This window comes from Eptesicus fuscus, chromosome 12, assembly GCF_027574615.1.
Source record: "Eptesicus fuscus isolate TK198812 chromosome 12, DD_ASM_mEF_20220401, whole genome shotgun sequence".
NCBI classification, from domain to species: Eukaryota; Metazoa; Chordata; class Mammalia; order Chiroptera; family Vespertilionidae; genus Eptesicus; species Eptesicus fuscus.
In genome coordinates this window covers 35,800,398-35,824,805 of record NC_072484.1, presented here as the reverse complement: position 1 = coordinate 35,824,805, position 24,408 = coordinate 35,800,398, and the positions used below count along the sequence as shown (strand labels likewise).

The window sequence follows — 24,408 nt, the reverse complement described above, 5'->3', positions numbered from 1 at the left end:
TCATGCTCAAGAACTAGGGAAAACAGGTTCTGGCAGAAATCAGCACTCATTTTCAATGTCCTTCAACTAAAATTTACTGGACAGTATTCAGAGCTTATAAAACCTATATATTAGGGCAGCAAATGACTGGTTTAGGAATAACTGCCTCAACACTCTTCTCTCCTATCATTTTAGTTCATGGAGGATATAAACTGAAAAGATTTTTTAAAACAACTTGTAAAGCCCCAGTTTAAAAGACATTTAAAAACCTTAATTAACCATGGCTCACAATGTGGCCAATGACTTCTAGCTCTTAAATGGTAATTTCAAAAGACCTCAGCCCTGGCCAGGTAGCTACAGTTGGTTAGACATCATCTGATATGCCAAGGTTGAGAGTTCAATCTCCAGTCAGGGCACCAAGCCAAAATCCAGAATTGTGCATGATAGCATATTCTGAGATGTTTTTTCACAGCCCTGTCTCACCAGACAACCTGAAGTTGGCATATCCACTAACCCCCAATATGTTACATCTCGGATTGTTTACTAGGTATCAGTATCCTGCTCTAGCTCCTTTAAAAAGCAGTAATAGAAAAAGCAATAGGGAGAGTTGCTTTCCTACTGAGGAACAGCCATTTAGATGGGCTGCAGGGCTAGGTGACAGGTTACCAGAAACCCTCCAGTCTGTGCCTGTTAAGCTGTTCATTGTTATAACAAAAGCCAGCCTGGACCTGCTGAATGTTGTATTAATTCTGCTGTTTGCTTATAGTTGAATAAAAATAAAAACACTTAAAAGAACATTAACTGTAGACAGGGGTCCCTCCCCACTCCCCTTAAGATTTATCTGTACTATCTGCTCCTGCCCTGCCTCCTCCTGGTGGCTCTATCTCAACACCTCATTCTGCCTCAATCTAGGTCTTTTTATTTTTTTAAATCTGTGATGCCAAACTCTGAGCCCTCCAAATATTAGATGCAAGTAGGTTCCTAATGCCTTTACTGGCTCCACCAAGACAACCCTCCCCATCCCTCTGTGAGACAGCTCCCAGAGTTCCCCAATGCCTCTTCCTCAATTTGCTCCTCCTTTGCCGCTCCCTCATCCAATCAATCTTTTTCACCCCATTTCTGTCCTCCATGCGACTCTGAGATATCACTGAAACAAAAGTGATATGTTGCTTCCTTTCTGCTACCGATCTCCGACCTACGGAGTTACCCATGTTACTAACCACAACTTTCATTTGACCTAAGGGGCAGCCATTTACCCAAGGGGAAAACACTTTAAAGGATATTATTCTGGGGAGAAATATGACTTTAACAGCATAAATCAACATAATAGACTTTCAAGAACACTTCTATGTACATGAAGAACACCTGTATTTCATATCATGATTTAAATACAGTAAAAGCAGAAAAAATTATTAAACTTGAAAATGAGACTAAAAATATAAACTATGTCTTTTACTAAAAGGATCTGAGGCAATTTAATAACATATCAGCTTCCTTTTAAAATAAGTTTTTGGCCCTGGCCTGTGTGGTTCAGTGGTTACACCGAAGGTTCTTGGGTTTGATTCCCGGTCATGTACCTGGGTTGAAGGTTCGATCCCAGGGCCCAGTCAGTGTGGGAGGCAACCAACCGATGTTTCTCTCTCACATCGATGTTTCTCTCTCTAGCTTTCTCTCTCCTTCCCTCCCTTACACTCTCTCTAGAGATCAATGGAGGCTTAACAACAACAAAAAATAAATAATAAGTCTTTAGGTTAATGGGATACATATAAAAAATAGTAATGGGATTTTATTTTGAACACAAGCTTATAAATGTAATTTAAGGAAACAAGGAACTACCCAAAAATTCTTAATCAATCATAAACTAGAGGATTAATAATTCTTGTGCAACTTAGGAGATATAACCCTGCTTTGGAGGCCTGAGGGCTGTGCTTTAGGATAACGTATATGTGGCACATAAATAAACCTACATCTATTAACCCACAGTGTTGTAATAGCTGGCGGGGGGAGGGGGGGTGAATGTAGCAATAGAGAAACTAAAAATTCTGCTTCATGGAAATGAATATTCATTTTTTTACCATTTCACCCTATTCTCATGTTAAAAACTTCTTGATCAGCCAGCCCAAGGTTCAGCATTTAGCAGAGTAATAATGTCATGGAATGAAAAGTCAAGTTGGCCTTATAGTCACCCATAACAGTAGTACTAAAAGGCCTGGACCACCCTAAATATTCATTACACAGATCATGGACAAATCATAAATATCCTGGTAGAAAAAGCTAAAAAAATATGTCACTTGAACCCAAAGTCTGTTGACTGAATGTCAGGATGCTGACTATACATACTATCTCCCTCCTCTTGCCTTTGTACTAGCAAAATGAACCTCTATGGGCATAGTCCTTGTCCTGACTCCTCAGATGTTCAAACTCTGACAAAGGCATCCCAACTCAGTGCTCTAAATCCGAGCATCCCAATTTCAACTAGCAACTCTGACATTACAGACTATCCTTAATTACCTTACATCCACAAAGCACATTTTAAGAAATGTTTGTAATACTTTCAACAAAGAATTTTTTTTAAAAAGAAAAATAAAAGATTAAAGAGTTCTCAAAAAATTTTTTTTAAAAAAGGAATGTTTGTTGGCGTTCACTTCTAGGCTATTCACAAGTAAGCAAAAGGAATATTAGGGACTTATTTTATCAATTATATTAGGAACGCCTAGACAGCAAGAATCTATACACTTCCCAGCAGAGTGACAGATGAACCATGACTATTTTAGAAAATAACGACTAAAATTTAGAAAGCAGCCCTAACCGGTTTGGCTCAGTGGGTAGAGCATCGGCCTGCAGACTGAAGGGTCCCAGGTTCGATTCCGGTCAAGGGCATGTACCTTGGTTGCGGGCACATCCCCAGGAGGAGGTGTGCAGGAGGCAGCTGATTGATGTTACTCTCTCATCAATGTTTCTAACTCTCTATCCCTCTCCCTTCCTCTCTGTAAAAAATCAATCCTATCTAATAAAAGAGTAATATGCAGATTGACCATCACTCCAACAAACAAGATGGCTGCCCCCATGTGGTCAAAGATCCTGCCCCCATGTGGACACAAGATGGCCACCACAAGATGGCCAGCAGGAGAGGGCAGTTGGGAGGGACCAGGCCTGCAAGGGAGGGCAGTTAGGGGTGACCAGGCCAGCAGAGGAGGGAAGTTGGGGGCAAACAGGCTGGCAGGGGAGCAGTTAGGCATCAATCAGGCTGGCATGGGAGTGGTTAGGGGGTGATCAGGCTGGCAGGCAGAAGCGGTTAGGGGCAATCAGGAAGGCAGGCAGGCGAGCAGTTGGGAGCCAGCAGTCCTAGATTGTGAGAGGGATGTCCGACTGGCCCTTTAGGCCCGACTGGGATCGGGCTTAAACGGGCAGTCGGACATCCCTCGAGGAGTCCCAGATTAGAGAGGGTGCAGGCTGGGCTGAGGGACACCCTCCCCTGCCCTCATGCATGAATTTCGTGCACCGGGCCTCTAGTAAAATATATATTTTTTTAAATTTAGAAAGCAATGAATCAAACTCCCCTATTTAACCCAGCTTTCTCTCCATTTGTAATTTCTTCCTAACTCCTGACACAATGGTTAACTTGAAGAGATAGGATTCCTAAGCAATAAATACATACTGAAAACATACTATCAAACCCTAATATATAAAACTCCCCTCTAAATCATTAATGTTACAACCCAAATGCCTTACCATCCTTGTTAACAGCGGTGACTTTGGCTGGATAAAAACGACAATCAGACCAGCAAGCAAGGACTTGCTCATTTATTTGAAATTCCTAAAAAACATTAAAAAACAAAAGATCCTGTTACTAATTCAATTTCACAGGACACACATGGTACCAGAATTCATAAAAGGTTGGAATTTACAAGAGTGGGAAAGGGAGATGGCTACTGGGATGAAGGAAGATATTTTCACTGTTCAGCACCAGGAGTCAAAACAAAAGGGCTGGACACAAGACTTTTCCCATCCTAGGAGGTGTGGGAAATGCAGCATAGCACTAATGATAACCCTATCCTACCCTTGACAGTGACTCTAAGAGTTCAGGATCATCAGGGAATATACCCAGTATACAAGCTAGAAGGAAGGAGGCTACTTCATTTTGAAGGAAGAAACATTCATGCCACCTAAACCCACATGTTGAAAGGGACATTTGCCAAAGGAATACCCATTCACCTTTAATATTTTATACTCTTTTCCCAGTAGACAGTTTGCACTGATGCATTTTGTAGAATACATATTGAGCAATTAAATTGGACAACAGTGAACAATTCTAAATGGGGAGGGGGAGGGAGAGGAGGGCGCCTTAGCAAGAGTTCAAGTTCCCTGGTCAGGGTTAAAATGGAAAACAATCCAGAGCTGAGTCAGATCCAAAGGCAGCAGGATCTCTACAGATGCCTCAATATCGTTTTCAAAAAAACTCAAAACTAATACCTCATTCCTTCATTCTGAAATCGGTGAAAGTGCCAAGCATAGTGATGGAATTTATCAAAAACAGAGTCTAGTCAAGTCCAAGTTTTTCAAGGGCTTATAAAAGATCTTAATATGGCCCAGACAGTATATGGCTCAGTTGGTTGAGTGTTGTCCCATGCACCTAGAGAGCACTGGTTCGATTCCAGTCAGGGCACATACCTGGGTTGTGGGCTTAATCCCCAATAGGGAATGGATGTGCAGAAGGCAGCTGATTGGTGTTTCTTTCTCATAGATGTTTCTATGCCTCTCTCCCTCTCCCTTCCTCTCTCTCTAAAAAATCTAAAAACATGTTTTTTTTAAAAAGACCTTAATATGAAGCTAACATAGTACTTCACATGGAACGATTGCTTAATACGTGCTCAAACAGTAGATCAGCTTAATAAATGAACCAAAGGTATACAGTGGTGTAAAAGAGATTTAGGGTCCCCGTTCATCATCAGTGAGGTTTCAACAAAGTTAGTCTATGAGCTGTCACATCAATAACATCATTCAAGCAGATGACAACTGGGATTCTTCAAGAGCCCCGGATGCCCTGGGGATTTCAGGGTTGCAACTACAGGCCCAAATAAAAATTTATTCCCAGCTGCTACTGATCCAGCTCATTGGGTTCTGATCCAGTTCATTATAGAACTTCCCAGATCTATTACTCACAGAACATCCTTCCTCTTCGTGTAAGCCTTCTTTTCTCAGCTGTATTTTCTCTAAAGGGCGTAAATAAGGACTGTCCCAGCAGAACCACTCATCATAACGATGGTTCCAACGCTTGAAATGGATAAGTACTTTTCCTTCTTCGTAGTCAATATCTTCTATGTGAGCTGGATACCTAAGTCAGAAAAGAAAATTGAAATGCCTGTAAATACCCACCCAAAATATCTAAAACAGTACCCTTCCAAATCTCTTTCCAAAGGAACAGGTTACCAAAGTACTAAATAAAGCTATCATTTAGAGGGTCTACATAATGGTGTCCAATCACAAATTATGGAGGCTAACAGGCATGGGGTTCAAATCCCAACCTTGATATGCCTTAGTTATGAACTATTAAATTAACTTTACAAAGTTCCCTCATGTGAAGTGGAGGAAGGATACACAGCACACTGGGTTGTAATGTAAATTATACAAGATGCCAGATACACAAGACCTGGACACAAAAGAAACAGGAAGTAAACATTTAAGAACTAAATTACATTTCACATGTCCCAATAAATTAGAATGACCATGCAACCCAGATTGTATTAGACAGTCTCAATTTTTTTTAAAATATATTTGTATTGATTTCAGAGAGGAAGGGAGAGGGAGAGAGAGAGAGAAACATCAATGATGAGAGTCATTGATCAGCTGCCTCCTACACACCCCCTACTGGGGATCAAGCCTGCAGCCCAGGCATGTGCCCTTGACCAGAATCGAACCCAGGACTCTTCAGTCCACAGGCTGACGCTCTATCCGCTAAGCCAAACTGGCTAGGGCGAGACAGTCTCAATTTTAAGAATTTTGCAATTCTTAGAGTGGAATACCATGCAGTTGTTAAAAAAAACAAGATGGCCCTAACTGGTTTGGCTTAGTGGACAGAGTGTCGGCCTGTGGACTGAAGGGTCCCAGGTTCGATTCCGGTCAAGGGCATGTACCTTGGTTGCAGGCACATCCCCAGGAGGGGGTGTGCAGGAGGCAGCTGATCGATGTTTCTCTCCCATTGATGTTTCTAACTCTCTATACCTCTCCCTTCCTCTCTGTAAAAAATCAATAAAATAAATATATTAAAAAAAAAAAAGAACAAGATGGTTCTGTCATGACACAGAAAGTTCTCCCAAGATGAAATATTAAATGAAAAGAGCAAGGTACAGAATACTGTGTATGATAAGTTATTACTATTTTTTTAAAAATGAAAATAAATATATTCATATATGCTTAAATATACATAAAATAGTTAAGAAGATATACAACAAACTAACAATGGTTACTTGTATACGTATGGTCAGTTCAGTAGATGAACTCTTTCAATCTCTTTTCCATTCTTCTTCTAGACTGAGAGTTGGGAAAACCAATAACTATATTTCCCTGACTCCCTTACAATTGGCAATCAAGCCTGGCCGGTGTGGCTCAGTTGGTTGAGTGTCATCCCACACACCAAATGCACCAAGAGGTTGCCAGTTCAATTCCCGGTCAGGGCACATGAGTGGGTTGCAGGCTCCACTGGCATACAGAAGGCAGCCAATTGATGTTTCTCTCCCTCCCCCTCTCTCTTCCTCTCTCTAAAATCAATAAAACATTAAAAACAAAAAAAGAACTGGCAATCAAGGTCATGGAGACGGTGGGTTTAGAGGCAACTATAGTGGCCAGGGCTAAAGCTCCAGTGCAAGGCCTCTCAAACTTTCTTGTAATACATATCATCAGGCCCAGCCAGCGTGGTTCAGTGGTTGTGTGTGAACCTATGAACCAGGGGGTCACGGTTCAATTCCCAGTCGATCAGGGTATATGCCCAGGTTGTGGGCTTGATCCCCAGTGTAGAGGTGCAGGAGGCAGCCAACTGATGATTCTCTCTCTCACCCTCTCCCATCCTCTTTGAAATCAATAAAAATATATTTATAAAAAATCATAAAATGCAGATTCTGATTCAGTAGGTGGAGCTAGGGCCTAAGATATTTAAACAAGCTCCCAGGTGATGCTGATGTGCTAGTCTGTAGTAGCAAGGGGCTAATGTCTAGTCACTAGCTTCCTGGGTCGGTCAAGCAGCAGTGGTGGGGGGTTGGCAGTAGCAGTAGTAACTTCCTGACCTCCAGATCACAGTTTCAGTGGTGGGTCCCTCAGACTTATAATTTAAGGGAGCCTCCTTAGACCCTACTCCTCCAACCCAACAATTTATAAGTATCCAATTTCTTGTGTTAATCCCTTTTGTAGCTAAAGTACCCAGAGTAGTTTCTGTTTCCAGCATTTAAACCTGATGGATACAAGGGAGGAATTGGGTATGGGAGGGGCAAAAGTGAGAGGGAGACTTTTTGTAGTATGTCTTTTAATACTTTTTGATTTTTTTCAACCGTATAAATGTATTACTCATTCCAAAAATAAATAAATGGTTAAAAATAAAAAAATATAAAAAAATAATAAAATAAAAAAAATAAAATAAAATAAAATATTGCATGCAATTGTTCTCTTATATAATCAGACTAGGGGCCCAGCGCATGAAGATTCCTGCACAGGGAAGCGGGGGGAGGGGGGGGGAGGGGGCGTCCCTCAGCCCGATCTGTACCCTCTCCAATCTGGGAACCCTCAGGGGAGCCCTCTCCAATCCAGGAGTTTCTGTCTGTCTTTGCAATCATATGAGCTAATTGTCTGAGACCCCAACCCAGTTTGGTTTGGTGCTCACAGAATAATAGAGGTCTTTTTTTTTTCTTCTTTGCTCCATTGGTGGAGATTTCCTAGAAATTGCAGTATATCTTCCCTTTAATTTTTCCTCGACACTGTGACTTTACTCATGTCTCTCACCTTTGCTTTCCCTCCATCCCCCACCCACAACAGTAACTTGCTCCAGGCTCACTTTGCTCTAGTGTCTAGGACAGTGATGGCGAACCTATGACACGTGTGTCAGCACTAAATATTTAGTTTTTGGTTTATTAAATACAATTATATATAACAATTATATATTTATGTTATTTAAACTATAAATATCGCGAAATAATGTTTTTTCCTCAAAGTGACACAGTACCCGAGTTATGCTCAGTTTTTTGGCGAAGTTTGACACACCAAGCTCAAAAGGTTGCCCATCACTGGTCTAGGAGATCCAGCAATGCATCTGCCACCAAAACTACGATTCCCAGCATTCCTGGTGCTCCCCGCGCTCTTGGTTTCCACTTCTGGTCCAGGGGCTGCACAAACCAAGTGGACTGCGAACTCCAGCCACCCCCAGGCCGGGCTGACAGGACCGGACACTCCAGTGGTGTCCCCGGGACCCTGGCCGCTCAGCACCAGTGCACGCACACTGGCCACAGGCTCAAAGCGGGCGGGATCCCAGGGATACCCACCACATCACCCCGGCTACGCGGAGGGTGAGTGTGCCCCACCCGCCGCCACTCGGCACCTGCGCACATAGGCCCCGAGCAGCCAGAAGGCAGGAACGCCCACATCACCGCTATGGCGACACTGCGGGCGTCCTGCCCCGCCCCTGGCTGCTCGGCACCTGTGCGCATGCACACTGCCCAAAGGCCCAACATCTTTGTTGGGTTAATTTGCATACTCACTCCTGATTGGCTGTGGGCATCACAGTGGTGCGGTCAATTTACATATTTGTCTACTATTAGTATAGACTGCTAATCTAGGTTGAGAAAATTTAGATTCTACCAATATTCCCTCCCTGCAACTTGGATTTGCATCATTTACTTTCCTGTATCTAGCATCGCTGTACTAACAAATAAGTGCTACCTAAGTGAATAGGCCTGCTGCTTTTGTCTGTATGCTATGTCCTCTTCAATATTACACTAGTATGCTTTAAAGCAGTTTGCTTGATGTTAATCTATCACAGTAGGCTGCAGGTACTGGGCATTCAATGTGTTCAGCATATGAATGCAACTCTTCCTATTCTTCCCCAAAGTCACATGTCCTGTCAATTCTCCAATCCCAAGGCTCTCAAACTCCAGCTACCATTTCAATTTCAGTCACTATCCAAGTTTAGGCCCCCATTTCTTCATGTGGGTATTTCTCACACAGGACTAAAAGGATATGCTTTTCAAAATTCCTAATGGTACTATACATATATTAATTGCTCAAAAAATATTAACAGAAGGGGTTAAACAGCTCTGAAACTAGTTTCCCTACTCCAATCCAACTGACATAAAGTTGCTATAAATACAAGATGTCTTGACAGGAGAACGGCTAATTGTAAGATCTGATGAACTGAGTAGTACAATTGTGGGAGACAAAAGAGGTTTCCTCTCTGTAAAATAGGGAGAAGGACATGGATATCTCAATTATATTTCTCCTGCTCTATTTAGCCTACCAAAGACTAGTGAGCCTCCCTACAACAACACAACCTGCCTATTAAAATCCCCTTTCTTTAACCCTTTGCACTCGCTTGCTTTTTTCTCGAGCTGCTACCGATGCTAACCATGTCGAGTCACACTCAATATCCGAGTGCAAAAGGTAAATGGTTTACTATCACAGGTCTTTGGACCAATGCATAAAATTAATTTTTCACAGAACTAAATTTATATAATTTACAGAATTTTTCTTTATACAAAAATCACATTCTTCCTAACTTCTTGGTACTTAAATATATTTTTAATTAAAACAATGGTAACTGGTTTTAATACCCTAACTAATTTTATGCAGCCATTTAAAAAAATTAGGCAGCTCTCTATGACTGATTTTAAAAGATTTCTAAGAAAAGTGGAGGGGGGCCCTAACCGGTTTGGCTCTGTGGATAGAGCATCAGCCTGTGGACTCAAGGGTACCAGGTTCGATTCCGGTCAAGGGCATGTACCTTGGTTGCGGGCACATACCCAGTGGGGAGTGTGCGGGAGGCAGCTGATCGATTTTTTCTCTCTCATGGATGTTTCTAGCTCTCTATACCTCTCCCTTCCTCTCTGTAAAATATCAATAAAAAATTTTTTTTTTTTAAAGAAAAGTGGAGGGGGGAATCGATTCAAAACGGTTATGAATGCACTACTATTTCTTTGGGGGAATGGAGAGATCCCAATACATTTGTACCTGTTTTAATTGTGTGGGCTATCTCTGGAAGGATGATCAAGCAACCCGGTTTGCCTCTTGGAAGGGGAACTGGATAGTTAAGAAACTGAAGAGGAAGTATGAGACTTATTTTATTCAATGTATAACCTTTTCTATGTTTTGAATGTACCATAAGCATGTATTAACTATAAAAAGCATATAATTATACACTTATTTTAATATCCTTATTTGGTAAATTATAAGGTGGCAACCTCAGGACAAACCCCAAATTCTTTTGAACTTGCACTGGTCAGTGTCTTCTATGTCAGCGGTCGCCAATCTTTCAAACTGGTCCACGGAGCACCAGTTGGTGACTGCTGTTCTATGTGCCCTTACTGGGGATCAAACCCACAACCTTGGTGTATTGGGACAATGCTCTAATCAACTGAGCTACTCAGCCAAGGCTGGATCCATAGAATCAACTCCAAATTCCTAGGCTAGCAACTCTGCTGCATACAGAGTCTGAAGAACCTCTGGGCCCTCAGCTAGCCTAAAGATTCTTCCTTCCTCAAAAAACTTCACAGTGCATAGGCAGCACACTATCTGCAGACTACACAAAACACTCTAGGAGGATCAACAGTAACCAAGGGATCACCAAGGTCTCCTAAGGAGAAAGTGTTCTCCTTACTTCTCTAAAGTGTAACAATGATGCAAGTCACTCATGGAGGATGAAGAAGTCCAACTGCATTTCAGAGAAAAGAGAAAGACAGTTGATCTTAGAGATCAACCCAGTAATGTTTAACCTCAGAGGGAAGGTAAGGGAGGGGAGGGGGGAAGAGATCAACCAATGAACTTGTATGCATATATGCATAACCCATGGACACAGACAATGGGGTGGTGAGGGCCTGGGGAGTAGGGGGGGCGGGGCAGAGAGGATGGGAGCGGGCCGGTAGAGGTTAAGGGGGGAGGGAGGAGGACCTATGTAATACTTTCAACAATAAAGATTGTTTTTAAAAAAGAGAATTTTTCTCTAGAAAAAAAAAAAAAAAAAGGAGATCAACCCAGTAAAACCTGATGAATCACTTGCTAGTTGCCCTGAGAACAGCTCAAATCATTAGTCAACAGAACTTTTATTAAGTGACTTTGGACCAATCAATTTTAGGTCTTGAAAGGAATGGTGTTCTGGCCCCTGCCCTTAAGGAAAACAAGACACATGAACCAAATAAGCTTTAAAACTATTAGGGTGAATCACATGAAACTGCTGATAATCTACTACTTTTTACCTACAAAAATATTAGTTTCATCAGATTCAATCTAAATATCTGGACAACCGTAGGGGAGCTGGAGAGGATGCAACAAGATTAACAAAAGAGAAGACAAGAATGGAATGTGTATAATTTTTTTTTAAAAGAATGGAATCTTGGAATCTGTACAGAGAAAAAAGTGTGTGGGGAGGGGGAGTTTCCAACTTAAGCTGTGTAACAGCCACTGATGAGACTCTAGTTTCCAAAATAACATTACAGCTGGGAATGACATTTCTAATGGAAATATTAGCCAGAAAGAAGCAGATATTGAACACCAGACTGATAACAAAAGTTAGCTCTGGGGAGGGGAGAGGGATTGGGAATGGCCAAGAGACTTTTACTTTTTTAGATTTTTATAAGTATTTAATTACATAATACATGTGCATAAATACAATAAATAAGCTCAGTTTTTAACATACTCTTATTTATTTTTTAATCTCACCTGAGGATATTTTTTCCATTGATTTTCAGACAGAGCGGAAGGGAGGGAAGTAGGGGGAGAGGGAAGAAGGGAGGAAGGAAGGGAGGAAGGGAGGAAGGTAGGGAAGGAGGGAGGAAGGGAGGGAGGGAGGGAAGGGGGGAGAGAGAGCAAGCGAAAGAAACATCGACATGAGAGAGACACATCTATTGGTTGCCTCCTGCATGCGCCCCAATTGTGGCTGGGATCAAACCTACAACGGAGGTATATGCCCTTGACCAGGAATCAAACCCTTTTGTCCATGGGCCAATGCTCTAACCATTAAGAAAAAATGATCAGCCCTGGCCGGTGTGGCTCAGATGGTTGGAGCATCATTCCGTACACCAAAAGAAAAAATGACCAGAACAAAATAAGTAAACTTAAATTTAAAGTTTTGAAAAGTATTTAGTGGGCAGATATCAGTCAATAGCTTCATGGTTATTGGGTTTATATGCTGCCGGGCAGATCCACAAAATACAATGTTATGCAAAAAAAACTGAGAATACACTCTATGAATTGATATAGGAAAATTTCCAATACAAATTAACTTTTAAAAGGCAAGCTACAGCCCTGACCGGTTTGGTTCAGGGGATAGAGCGTTGGCCTGTGGACTGAAAGGTCCTAGGTTCGATTCCGATGAAGGACATGTACCTTGGTTGCGGACACATCCCCAGTGGAGGTGTGCGGGAGGCAGCTGATCGATGTTCCTCTCTCATCAATGTTTCTAACTCTCTATCCCTCTCCTTTCCTCTCTGTAAAAAATCAATAAAATATATTATTTTTTAAAAAAAAGGCAAACTACAGAAGAATGTATATCTTATACCTTTTGTGTTACAAAAGAGGAAAATAAGAGTATATAGGCCCTGGCCAGTGTGGAGTATTGTCCCATACACTGAAAGGTCATGGGTTTGATTCCCAGTCAGGACACATATCTAGGTTTTGAGTTCGATCCCCAGCCATGGTTATGCTGCATGTGGGCAGCAGGCAACTGTTTCTCTCTCCCTCTCTCTTTCTCTCTATCTTTCCCCTTTTCCCCTCTCTCTAAAAATCAATGAAAACTGTCTTCGAGTGAGGATTAAATTTTTTTAATAAAATAATATACAGGCTTATCTGGTTGCATTTAAATAAAGAAACACTGGTGGGATAGACAGAAACTAATAACACTAGCTACTTACAGCCTTGGCTGAGTAGCTCAGTTGGTTAGAACATTGTCCCAATACACCAAGGTTGTGGGTTTAATCCCCAGTAAGGACACATAAAAAATGAACAAATGAAAATATAAATAAGTAGGTAAGTGGAACAACAAATTCTCTCTCTCTCTTTCTCTCCCTCTCTCTCTCTCTCTCTCTCTCTCCCCCCCCCGTCCCTCCCTCCCTATCTCCCTATGCCTCTCTTTCTCTCTCTCTCTAGAAAAAAAAATTAATAAGTAAAAATTTAAAAAACTAGTTACCTTGGAAAAATGTCTATTTAGGTTCTTTGCCCCATTTTTAATTCGATTGTTTGTCTTCCTTTAGTTAAGTTGTAGGAGTTCCCTATATATTTTGGAAATTAACCCCTTATCAAATGTATCATTGGCAAATATGTTCTCCCATGCAGTGGGCTATCTTTTCATTTGTTGATGGTTTCTTTTGCTGTGCAAAAACTTTTTATTTTGATGTAGTTCCATTTGCTTATTTTCTCCTTAGTTTCCTTTGCCCTAGGCCAGTGGTCGGCAAACTCATTAGTCAACAGAGCCAAATATCAACAGTACAACGATTGAAATTTCTTTTGAGAGCCAAATTTTTTAAACTTAAACTTCTTCTAACGCCACTTCTTCAAAACAGACTCGCCCAGGCCGTGGTATTTTGTGGAAGAGCCACACTCAAGGGGCCAAAGAGCCGCATGTGGCTCGCGAGCTGCAGTTTGCTGACCACAGCCCTAGGAGATGTATCGGTAAACATATTGCTACAAGAGATGTCTCAGGCCGAAACCGGTTTGGCTCAGTGCATAGAGCGTCGGTCTGCGGACTGGAAGGTCCCGGGTTCGATTCCGGTCGAGGGCATGTACATTGGTTGCGGGCACATCCCCGGTAGGGGGCGTGCAGGAGGCAGCTGGTCGATGTTTCTCTCTCATTGATGTTTCTAGCTCTCTATCCCTCTCCCTTCCTCTCTGTGAAAAATCAATAAAATATATTAAAAAAAAAAAAGAGATGTCTCAGATTTTGCTGCCTATAGTTTCTTCTAACATTTTTATGATTTCACGACTTATATTTTAAATATTTTATCCATTTTGAGTTTATTCTTATGTATGGTATACATTGGTGGTCTAGTTTCATTTTTTTTTTGCATGTATCTGTCCAATTTTCCCAATACCGTGGACCACTGGATCTTTACCATAATCCTATGAGGACTTAAGAAGTCATTATCACTGTAGCCATTTTACATTTGTGGAAGTGGAGGCTCAAATAGAGTAACTAGGAAGATGTAACCAAGATCAGTATCCAAACCTGACTCTAAACCCAGGGAAGAGCCTTCTACTCTTAATTTGACTTCACAGGTAAATATTCTTATAAGTGATGCACATCCACCCAGGTGTATTTTATCTTAACCACCTAATAGTGTACTTGGTGGCCAGGCCAGAATTTGCATAAACTTTCCCCCTATGGGTTGGACACTCAGGCTGCTTCCAGATTTTTCCCTATATAAATAGCTTTTCTGCAAACATATGGCAGAAATTAGATTGTGCCTCCATTCCTGGTTCAGAGCACACACCAAAAGCAAAAAGACTTCTATGCACAAAAATAACATTCCAAGCCATCCCTAGCCTTTGTTGGAGAGGGGATAGGGATGAAAGTTGTATTTAATGACAAACAAAGGGCTAACTATTAAGCTGCAGAAAAACTGTGCTGTTCTGGATGTCTTAACTCTTTCCTTATCCCTTCACCACTTCCATTAATCCACATCTGACACTTCTAACTCAGGAAATGTCTTGAATTCATTTCTCCTCTTTACCACAATCATTTCTCTCCAACAACTGACAGTCATCAGGCAACCTCTATACCCTTCTATTAGTACTGGCAAAGGGTCTGATATAGAGACACGCAATAAATACTTGGTGACTGAGAAACCAAGATGGCGGCATACGTAAACACCTGAAATTGCTGTCTCGCACAACCACTTCAAAACTACAACTAAATGACAAAACGGACATCATCCAGAACCACAGGAAGGCTGGCTGAGTGGAAATTCTACAACTAGAAGGAAAGAGAAAAGCACACTGAGAATCAGAGGAGATGAAGAAGTATGGAGGCAACTGTGTACTCAGTTGCCAGTCCTTTCTGCCCCATCCAAGCTGAGCACAGAGGCTTTTGCAAGTCTTGTCTCATAAGGGTATCTCCAGCACAGAAGTTCTCTCATTATAGACACAGCTGATTCTCACAGCCAATTGGCCTGGAGGTCAATTCCTCCTAGTGATACCAACAACAATCAAGGCTTAACTACAACAAGACTGTACACACAGCCCACAAAGGGGTGCACCCCAGGTCCGGGCGAGACCATGCGCCCCTGGGTCCGAGAGAGGCCACGCGCCCCGGGGTCTGGGTGAGGCCACGCGCACCTGGGTCCGGGTGAAGCTGGATCCCGGGTCCGGGTGAGGCCAAGCGCCCCTGGGTCCGGGTGTAGCTGGATCCCGGGTCCGGGTGAGGCCGTGCGCCACTGGATCCAGGTGAGGCTGGGTCCCAGGTCAGGGTGAAGCTGGATCCCGGGTCCGGGTGAGGCCGTGCGCCCCTGGATCCGGGTGAGGCTAGGTCCAGGGTCCAGGTGAGGCCGCGCCCCTGGGTCCAGGAGAGGCCACGCGCCCCTGGGTCCGGGTGAGGCTGGATCCCGGGACCGGGTGAGGCCACGCACACCTGGGTCAGGGTGAGGCCACGCGCCCCGGGGCCCAGGTGATGCTGGGTCCCAGGTCCGGGTGAGGCCGCGCGCCCCTGAGTCCGGGTGAAGCCGCGCCCCTGGGCCCGGGCGAGACCAAACCAGAGGGAGTCAGACCTGCATTACCACCATTTGTCCACCATCCAGAGCTGAAAAGTCAGTGCCGATATGTACACATAAGGAACTGGTGGACATTGAAATTGGGTCTCAAAAGAACTGTTGGTCCAGAAAGAAACTTACTACAGACTGATTCATTTGCCTGTCAGCATAACTATTATTGCTCGTCTCACATTCGGTTCTTATAAGTATACTAGCTTTCCCGTTGCAGGAAAATTCCTGCAATGGGATTTCCTGCTGCACTCTACCCCGCCTCCGTTCCTCCCTTGCTGCCCGCCTCGCCTTCTCCTCCGGCCCGCCCGCGTTTCCCTTCGCCCTCGGCCCCGCCTCCGCCCCGCCCTTGCCGCCCGCCTCGCCTTCTCCTCCAGCCCGCCCGCGTTTCCCTTCGCCCCCGGCCCCGCCTCCGCCCCGCCCTTGCTGCCCGCCTCGCCTTCTCCTGCCTTCTCCTCCAGCCCGCCCGCGTTTCCCTTCGGCCCCGGCCCCGCCTCCGCTCCGCCCTTGCCGCCGGCCCCGCCTTCTCCTCCAGCCCGCCTTCGTTTCCCTTCGCCTACGGCCCTGACTTCGCTCCTCCCTTCTCCTCCCCCCGCCCCCCTGGCTTGCTTGCTTCTTCGAAGCTTTACTCCCCTTTGCAGCTCTTGGCTTCTTTTGACACTGTCTTGATATGCAAATTAGCCGCCATCTTTGTTGGGGCAATTTGCATACTCGTCCTGATTGGTTGGTGGGCGTGGCTTGGCTGGTGGGCGTGGCTTGGGTGTAGCGAAGGTGCGGTCAATTTGCATATTTGTCTATTATTAGATTAGATTTCTAGTAACACATGATCTCACTCATCTAGAGGAAATGATGAACAACATAGACTGATGAACAAGAACAGACCCAGAAACAAGGAGGCATCGATCGGACTGTCGGGCCTCAGAGGGAGGGTAGGAGAGGGTGGGGGTAGGGGGGAGAGATCAATCAAAGGACTTGTGTGCATGCATACAAGCCTCACCAATGGTTGGGGACAACAGGGGGGTGGGGGCATCCGTGGGGAGGGGTGGGGATGGGAATGGGGGGCTGAGGACAAATATGTGACACCTTAATCAATAAAGAAATTTAAAATTTTTTTTTAAAAAAAGAGATTAACCAAAGGACTTGTATGCATGCATATGAGCATAACCAATGGACACAGACACCAGGGGGTGAGGACATGGGAGGATGGGGGTGGCCAGGGAGAGGTCAATGGAGGGAAAATGAGACATATGCAATACTATATGTAATACTTTAAACAATAAGGAATTTTTTAAAATGTTTATGCATTTTGTATGCATTTTCAAGAAGAGAACAGTGTTGTTATAGGTAAGCATTCTGACAGGTGTGAGGTGGTATCTCATTGTAGTTTTAATTTATATCTCTCTGATGACTAGTGATGTTGAGCATTTATAGATGATGCAAACATGCTTCCCTTATTTAATTTTAGTGGTCAACATAAAATAAATATTTTGTGGTTAAAAAAAAAAACAACACACACATAATAATGATGGGAGTATGTCAAAAGGGCACAAGCTGCCTAGCCAGTGATGCTCAATGGTTGAGAGTCAATCTATGAACAAGGAGGTCACGGTTTGATTCCCGGTCAGGGCACATGCCTGAGTTGCAGGCTCAATCCCCAATGGGAGCTGTACAGGAGGCAGCCGATCGATCATCAATATTTCTCTCTCTCTCTCTCTCTCTCTCTCTCTCTCTCTCTTATAAGACAGAGGGAAGAGGAGAGAAAATCCCTCTGTCTCTAAAAATCAATAAAAATGTATTTTTTTTAAAGTGCTCTACATTTTTATTGTGGTGGTGCATACATGTCTGTATGAGTTAGGCAAGCCTCAAAGAACTGTACATGAAAAGAGTGAATTTTACAGCTATGTAAATTATACTTAAATTTAAAAATACAAAAACACATGCTCCCATCACCAACTCTACCAGTCAACCTTCATCTCTACCTATACCCAGCTTCCCCCTTCCCTTTATAATAAATGAACTATCTGCTCCCATCAATGGCCAATTCCTCTACCTGTGTACCACTCTACAGTCTCTCCTCTCCCATTTTTTTCCTTGCACTCATGCCAATCAGGCTATTGTTCCCACAACTCCATTAAAACAACTCTTGTCAAGGTCATCCATAACAACAGTCACTCAATTCTCATCTTATCTGACCCATCAGCATCACAAGATTGAAGTGATCACTCCCTGCTCCTTGGAACACTTCTCACTTGGCCTCTGGACACCCTCCTCATGGATTTCCTCCTGCCTCAATTGTTACTCCTTCCAAGCCTCTTTTGCTGGCTCCTCTTCATCTGCTAATGTCTAAACACTAGAAGGCTCTAGGGCTCTGTCCTCTTTTTTTTTTTTTTTTCTCTGTCCTCTTTTTTATGTATACTGACTCCATAGATCAGTGCTGTTCCATAGAGCCTTCTCAATGGAAACTTTCTAGATCTCCTCCCTCCAATATGGTTTTTTGGACAGTGCAGCCCTAGATGAGCTCATCCAGTCTCATGGCCTGAAATCCCATATGCAGTAATTGTTAAAGATACACCTGATTTAAAAAACTGTTATCCAAAATATACAAAGAACTCTTAAAACTTCAACAAAAAGAAAACAACCAACAACAATAACAACCAAACAATGAAAAAATGGGCAAAAGACATTAGTAGACACCTCAGAAAAAAAAATATACAGATGGCAAATAAGTGTATAAAAAGATATTCAACATAAAAAAAAAAAAAGATATTCAACATCACATTTCACTAGGAAACTGTAAATTTATTTATTTATTTATTTTAATCCTCACCCGAGGATATTTTTTCCATCAGTTTCTAGAGAGAGTGGGAGGGTAGGAGGGGGGGGGAGAGAGAAATAGAAACATCGATATGAGAGAGACACATCCACTAGTTTGTCTCCCACACATGCCCCTACTGCAGCTAGAGAACCTGCAACAAGGTACATGCCCTTGACTGGGAATTGAACCCAAGACCCTTCAGTCGGCGGGCTGACCAAACCACTGAGCCAAACTGGCCAGGGTAGGAAATTGCAAATTTAAATAACAATGAAAGACCACTGCATATCCTATCTAATAAAAGGGTAGTATGCAAATTAACCATCACTCCGTCACAAAGGTGGCGGCGCCCAGTCCTCTCAGCCCTTCCGGAGTCCCCCAGTCCCAGGGGGGCAGCCGCTAAGAGCGGGCAGCATTAGAGGCCTGGCGGAATGCTTGCTTCGTCGCCATGGCGATGAGGCAAGCATTCCACGCCCAGCTGCGGATGGGCCTCTGGGCCCCGGGGGAGCCTCTGGGCAGCGGGCGCAGAGCGGCCAGGCCCCACAGAGAGCTACTGGCACATGGATTCATGTGCAGTGCTACTTAGTCTATTATAATGGCCAAAATTCAAAATACTGATAACACCAAATACTGGTGAGAATGTGGAGCAACAGGAAATTACATTCATAGATGGTGGGAATGCAAAATGATAGGCCACTTTGAAAGACAGTTTAGCAGTTTCTTACAGAACTAAACATACTTTTACCATAGGATTCAGCAATCACATTGCTTAGTATTTACCCAAAAGAGTTAAAAACTTATGTCCACATAAAAACCTGCACATAGATGTTTATAGCAGCTTTATTCCTAGTTACCAAAACTTGGAAGCAACCAAATGTCTTTCAGTAGGTGAACAGATAAACAGTGATATATGAGACAATAAAATATTATTTAGGACTAAAAAGAAATGAGCTATCGAGCCATGAAAAGACATGAAGAAATCTTCAATGAATAGTACTAAATGAAAGAAGCCAAACCAAAAAGGCTACAAACTGTAATAATGTCCAATTAGATGACATTATGGAAAAGGCAAAAATATAGAGGTACCCTGGGTCTGGGAGAGGCCACGCGCCCCTGGGTCCGGGTGAGGCCACGCGCCCTGGACCCGGGTGTGGCTGGGTCCCTGGGCCCGGGTGAGGCCACGCGCCCCTGGGTCCAGGTGAGGCCTTGCGCCCCTGGTCCCGGGTGAGGCTGGGTCCCTGGGCCAGGGTAAGGCCACGCGCCCCTGGGTCCGGGTGAGACCACGCGCCACTGGACCCGGATGAGGCTGGGTCCCTGGGCCCGGGTGAGGCCATGTGCCCCTGGGTCCGGGTGAGGCCTTGCGCCCCTGGGTACGGGTGAAGCCGGATCCTGGGTCCGGGTGAGGCCGTGTGCCCCTGGATCCATCCGGGTGAGGCTGGGTCCCGGGCCCGGGTGAGGCCACACGCCCCTTGGGTCTGGGTGAGGCCATGTTCCCCTTAGTCCGGGTGAAGCCGTGCCCCTGGGTCCGGCCGAGACCAAACCAGAGGGAGTCGGACCTCTGTTACCACCATTTGTCCACCATTCAGAGCTGAGGGGTCAGTGCTGACATGTACACATAAGGAACTGGTGGACATTGAAATTGGGTCTCAAAAGAACTGTTGGTCCAGAAAGAAACTCACTACAGACTGATTCATTTGCCTGTCAGCATAACTATTATTGCTCGTCTCACATTCAGTTCTTATAAGTATATATCTAGTGACATATGATCTCGCTCATCTAGGGGAAATGATGAACAACATAGACTGAGGAACAAGAACAGAACCAGAAACAAGGAGGCATCGATCGGACTATCGGGCCTCAGAGGGAGGATAGGGGAGGTTGGGAGGAGGGGGGAGAGATCAACCAAAGGACTTGTGTGCATGCATATGAGCCTATCCAACGGTTAAGTTCAACAGGGGGTTGGGGCATCCGTGGGGAGGGGTGTGGGATGGGAATGGGGGGATGAGGACAAATATGTGACACCTTAATCAATAAAGAAATTAAAAAGTAAAAAATATATATATATAGAGGTAGTAAAAAGATCAGTGACTGCCAGAGGTTAGGGAAAGAAGAGGCAAATCACAGAGGAATTTTAGGGCAGTGAAACTATTCTGTATATATAGTGGATACATGTCTTTATACATTTGTCAAAACCCACAGAATATACACCAAAAGTGAACCCTAATGTAAACTATGGACTTCGGATGATGATGACATCTCAATGTAGGTTCATTGATTATAACAAAGATACCACTTTGGTGAAGGATGTTGATAGTGGGGAAGGCTATGTATGTGTGAGGGCAAGGGATGGGAATTCTATTTTCTGCTCAGTTTTACTGTGAACCTAAAGCTGCTCTTCAACATAAGATCTTTTTCTTTTAATCCCATATACTCACTGCCATCTCCCAAATTTCTATCTCTAACCCAGAGCTCATAAATGCTTGACTCAGTCATTCAACCATCTGCTCAACATCTCCACTTGATTATCTAAACAGAACCCCATACTGCCCAGCTGGCATGGCTCAATGATTAAGCATCAATTTATGAACCAAGAAGTCACGGTTCGACTCCCTGTCAGGGCACGTGCCCGGGTTGCTGGCTCAAGAAGGCCAATCGATGATTCTCTCTCATCACTGATGTTTCTACCTCTCACTCCCTCTCCCTTCCTCTCTGAAATCAATAAAAATATACCTTAAAAAAATAAAAGGAATCCTGTAATTAATATATGCAAAACCAAGCTGCTAATTTTCCCATTACTAGCAAATAGTAATTCTTCTAGTACTTAGATCAAAAGCCCCTGGAGTCATCCTTGACTCTTCTGTCTCTCACAACATCAGTAAGTTTGTCAACTGTATCTTCAAAAAAATACCCAGACTCTGATCACTTTTCATCATCTCTACCACTGCTTTTTAGTTTAATCCACCTTTAATTTGGACTATAAAAGAGTCCTTACTATACTCCCTATTTCCGCCCATGCCTGCCTACAGCATATTCCACACACAATAACCACAACCACTTTTAGTAACTGAAATCAGATCATGTCACTTCCCTGTTTAAAATCTTTCATGACTTCCTATTACATTTAAAATAAAGTCCAAACCCTCTATTAGAGCCGATGTGGCTTCTCCTAACATTTATGGACTCCTCTCCTATCTCTAACCCCATACTCCTTACCCTCCTTCTATTGCTTGAACTTACCTAGCATTCTGTGCTTGGCTGCCTCTGCTTGGAATTTTCTTTCCCTAACCTGGATCACTCCCTCACTTCAGATCTCCACTCAAATGTCTCCTTGTCAGACACACCATCCTTAAATATCCTCTATATAAAAAAAAAAAAAAAAAAGAAAAGAAAAAGAAAAAACCACCCCTCATACACAGTGTCACTCTCTATCTACTTATCAGTACTTATTCCTCTCACCACCTAACCTTACAGGTATTAATCTGTTTGTTTATGGTCTATCTATTGAAATGTCAGCTCCTAAAGAACAGGGTCTATGTCTATCCTAACCACTACTCTATCTCTAGCATCTAGCACTGAATGAATGACTTGGCATCAAGTCATCTTCGTAAAGCCTTCTAAAATTCCCACATGTGAAATTAATTGTTCTTCCCCTGGGATGTTTACATGTGTAAATATCACCTCATGATATAATTAATTTCTGGGACTTTATTCTCCATCCGGGTATAGAACACAGCATGGGCTCAAAAGCCAGATTACCTGAATTCAAATCTCAAACCCACTAATTATTAGTTGGGCAACTTACTTAACTGTTCTGTGCCTCTGTTTCCTAATATATAAATTGGTAATAATAAAAGTACCACCTCATAGTGTTGTGAGAATTAAATGGGGTTTAACATGTAAAGCCTTTAGATGCCTGGCACAGAGTAAATCACTAACTGTGAGCTATTATTACTACAAACATAAGCATGGGACTCTATGATTAACAGTCCTTGGCTGGCAATGCTAAAAGCCAAAGCCAAATACCCCATTGGCCTCTAGATTTTTCTTCATTTCCACAGTGCCTAGCACTATGCCTGACTCACAGCAGATACTCATGTATGTGGAGAGCTCAGAAATAAAAGACTACTGGGGGGGAAAGATGATATAAGAAGTGAAGAAATATGAACCAGGAACTCAAACTTGATGGGTGCAAATAATCCTAATGAAAAAGAAATAGAAAAGAGAGCTAAGGACATTATGAAACACAGATTTTAAAATCCTTTGTGAAAGAAATAGAAGGCGATTATGATCAACTTAAATGGAAACAAAGTAGTGGAAATGTACCAAAGAGTCAGGAAAGCAATAAACAAAAGGAGCTTTTTTCATCACTATGTTCAGATCAAGAACAGGGAAGGCCAGGCCTACTGTTCAGGGCAGATGGTGTGCTCCTGACAGATGACAGGAAGGAGGCGAAGAAGGCCCCAGAACAAGCAGCTTCCATTCTATTCATCAAGCATCATTAATAGGAAACTGTAGCTTCTCACATGTTAAACAGTGCACCTACAGAACCCTGGAGATAAAGAGTGCAGGCAGGATTACTCTGCCTATAGAATAGGAAAAGGATATATAGAAAGTTCCCCCCAAACTGGTAGGTCCAAAATTAGAGCACGGATTCTTATCACTATCCACAGTCTGTATGGTGAGATAAACTGCTTTAAGAACTAATGATCTCCATGGAAAATCCAAATTTATATTTTACAAACTTCCTTTAAAAAATTAAAATCCTAATTACATGATTTCTTTGGGATCCTATAATTTAAGAAAAGTTGGCTTGATTGACTTACAAATAAATTCTGGAAGATACACAGAACACTGTCATCAAGGAGAACTAAATAAGTCTTAGACTCATTAGTAATTAATTTGTGCCTTGAACAAGTCATTTTACCTCTGTGCTTCAGGTCCAAATGGGTTTGGTATGGGGGTTTAAATGAGAAAGCTCAAGTAAAGCAATTAAAGCAATCAGCATCATGCTGATTAAATGTTAGTTGCCATTGCTATTGTTAGTTTAACAGAAGTATAATATTAGGTATTCTGTATCCTGTTACAGCAGTATACAAAGGTGAGAGAAAAGCTAGGATTCTGAATAAGCAATACAAAGTGAATCGAAGATATAAACATGAATCCCACGTACTCACTCACTCTGGGTCACATTTGTGTCTCCATACACTTCTACTGTCACATGTATTTTGAAAAATACTTTAACCCTTTCATGCCTTGTGGGGTTTATTTTGTTTTGTAACTAGCAGCAAATCAAGAAAATATGGAAGAGCACCTAGAAAAAGGAATCCCTTGGGAGGCATGGCAGCCTTTGGAGTCAGATCATCAGTGGTGTAAACCCCAGCTCTACCACTCATTACCACTCCTCTCTCTTTCTAAAACCTATAAAAACATATTTTAAAAATAAATAAATAAAAATATGTAGCTTCTGTGCCCCATATTGAACCCAGAAATCTGTTTTAAAAAAAGAAAAAAAAAAGTAGAGCCTGGAGGGCATGGCTAGTGGTTGAGCATCGACCTATGAACCAGGAGGTCATGGGTTAGATTTCCGATTGGGGCACATGCCCGGGTTGCAGCTCGATCCGCAGGAGGCAGCAGATGGATGATTCTCTCTCATCATTAATGTTTCTATCTCTCTCTCCC

At 43.0% G+C, this 24,408-nt stretch overlaps 1 protein-coding gene across 5 annotated transcripts in view; it reads right to left on the bottom strand.

The window, feature by feature from the left end:
• PHF20 (PHD finger protein 20) overlaps positions 1–24,408 on the bottom strand; it is a 122,052-nt gene that overhangs the window by 73,108 nt on the left and 24,536 nt on the right. For all 5 annotated transcript variants that reach the window (XM_008149663.3, XM_054723645.1, XM_028157820.2 and 2 more), the window contains exons 3-4: positions 5,143–5,314; positions 3,712–3,796 (exon numbers count right to left, since the gene is read on the bottom strand). In XM_008149663.3, the coding sequence (XP_008147885.2) occupies positions 3,712–3,796; positions 5,143–5,314 (257 nt within the window). The remainder of the gene's footprint in view (positions 1–3,711; positions 3,797–5,142; positions 5,315–24,408) is intronic.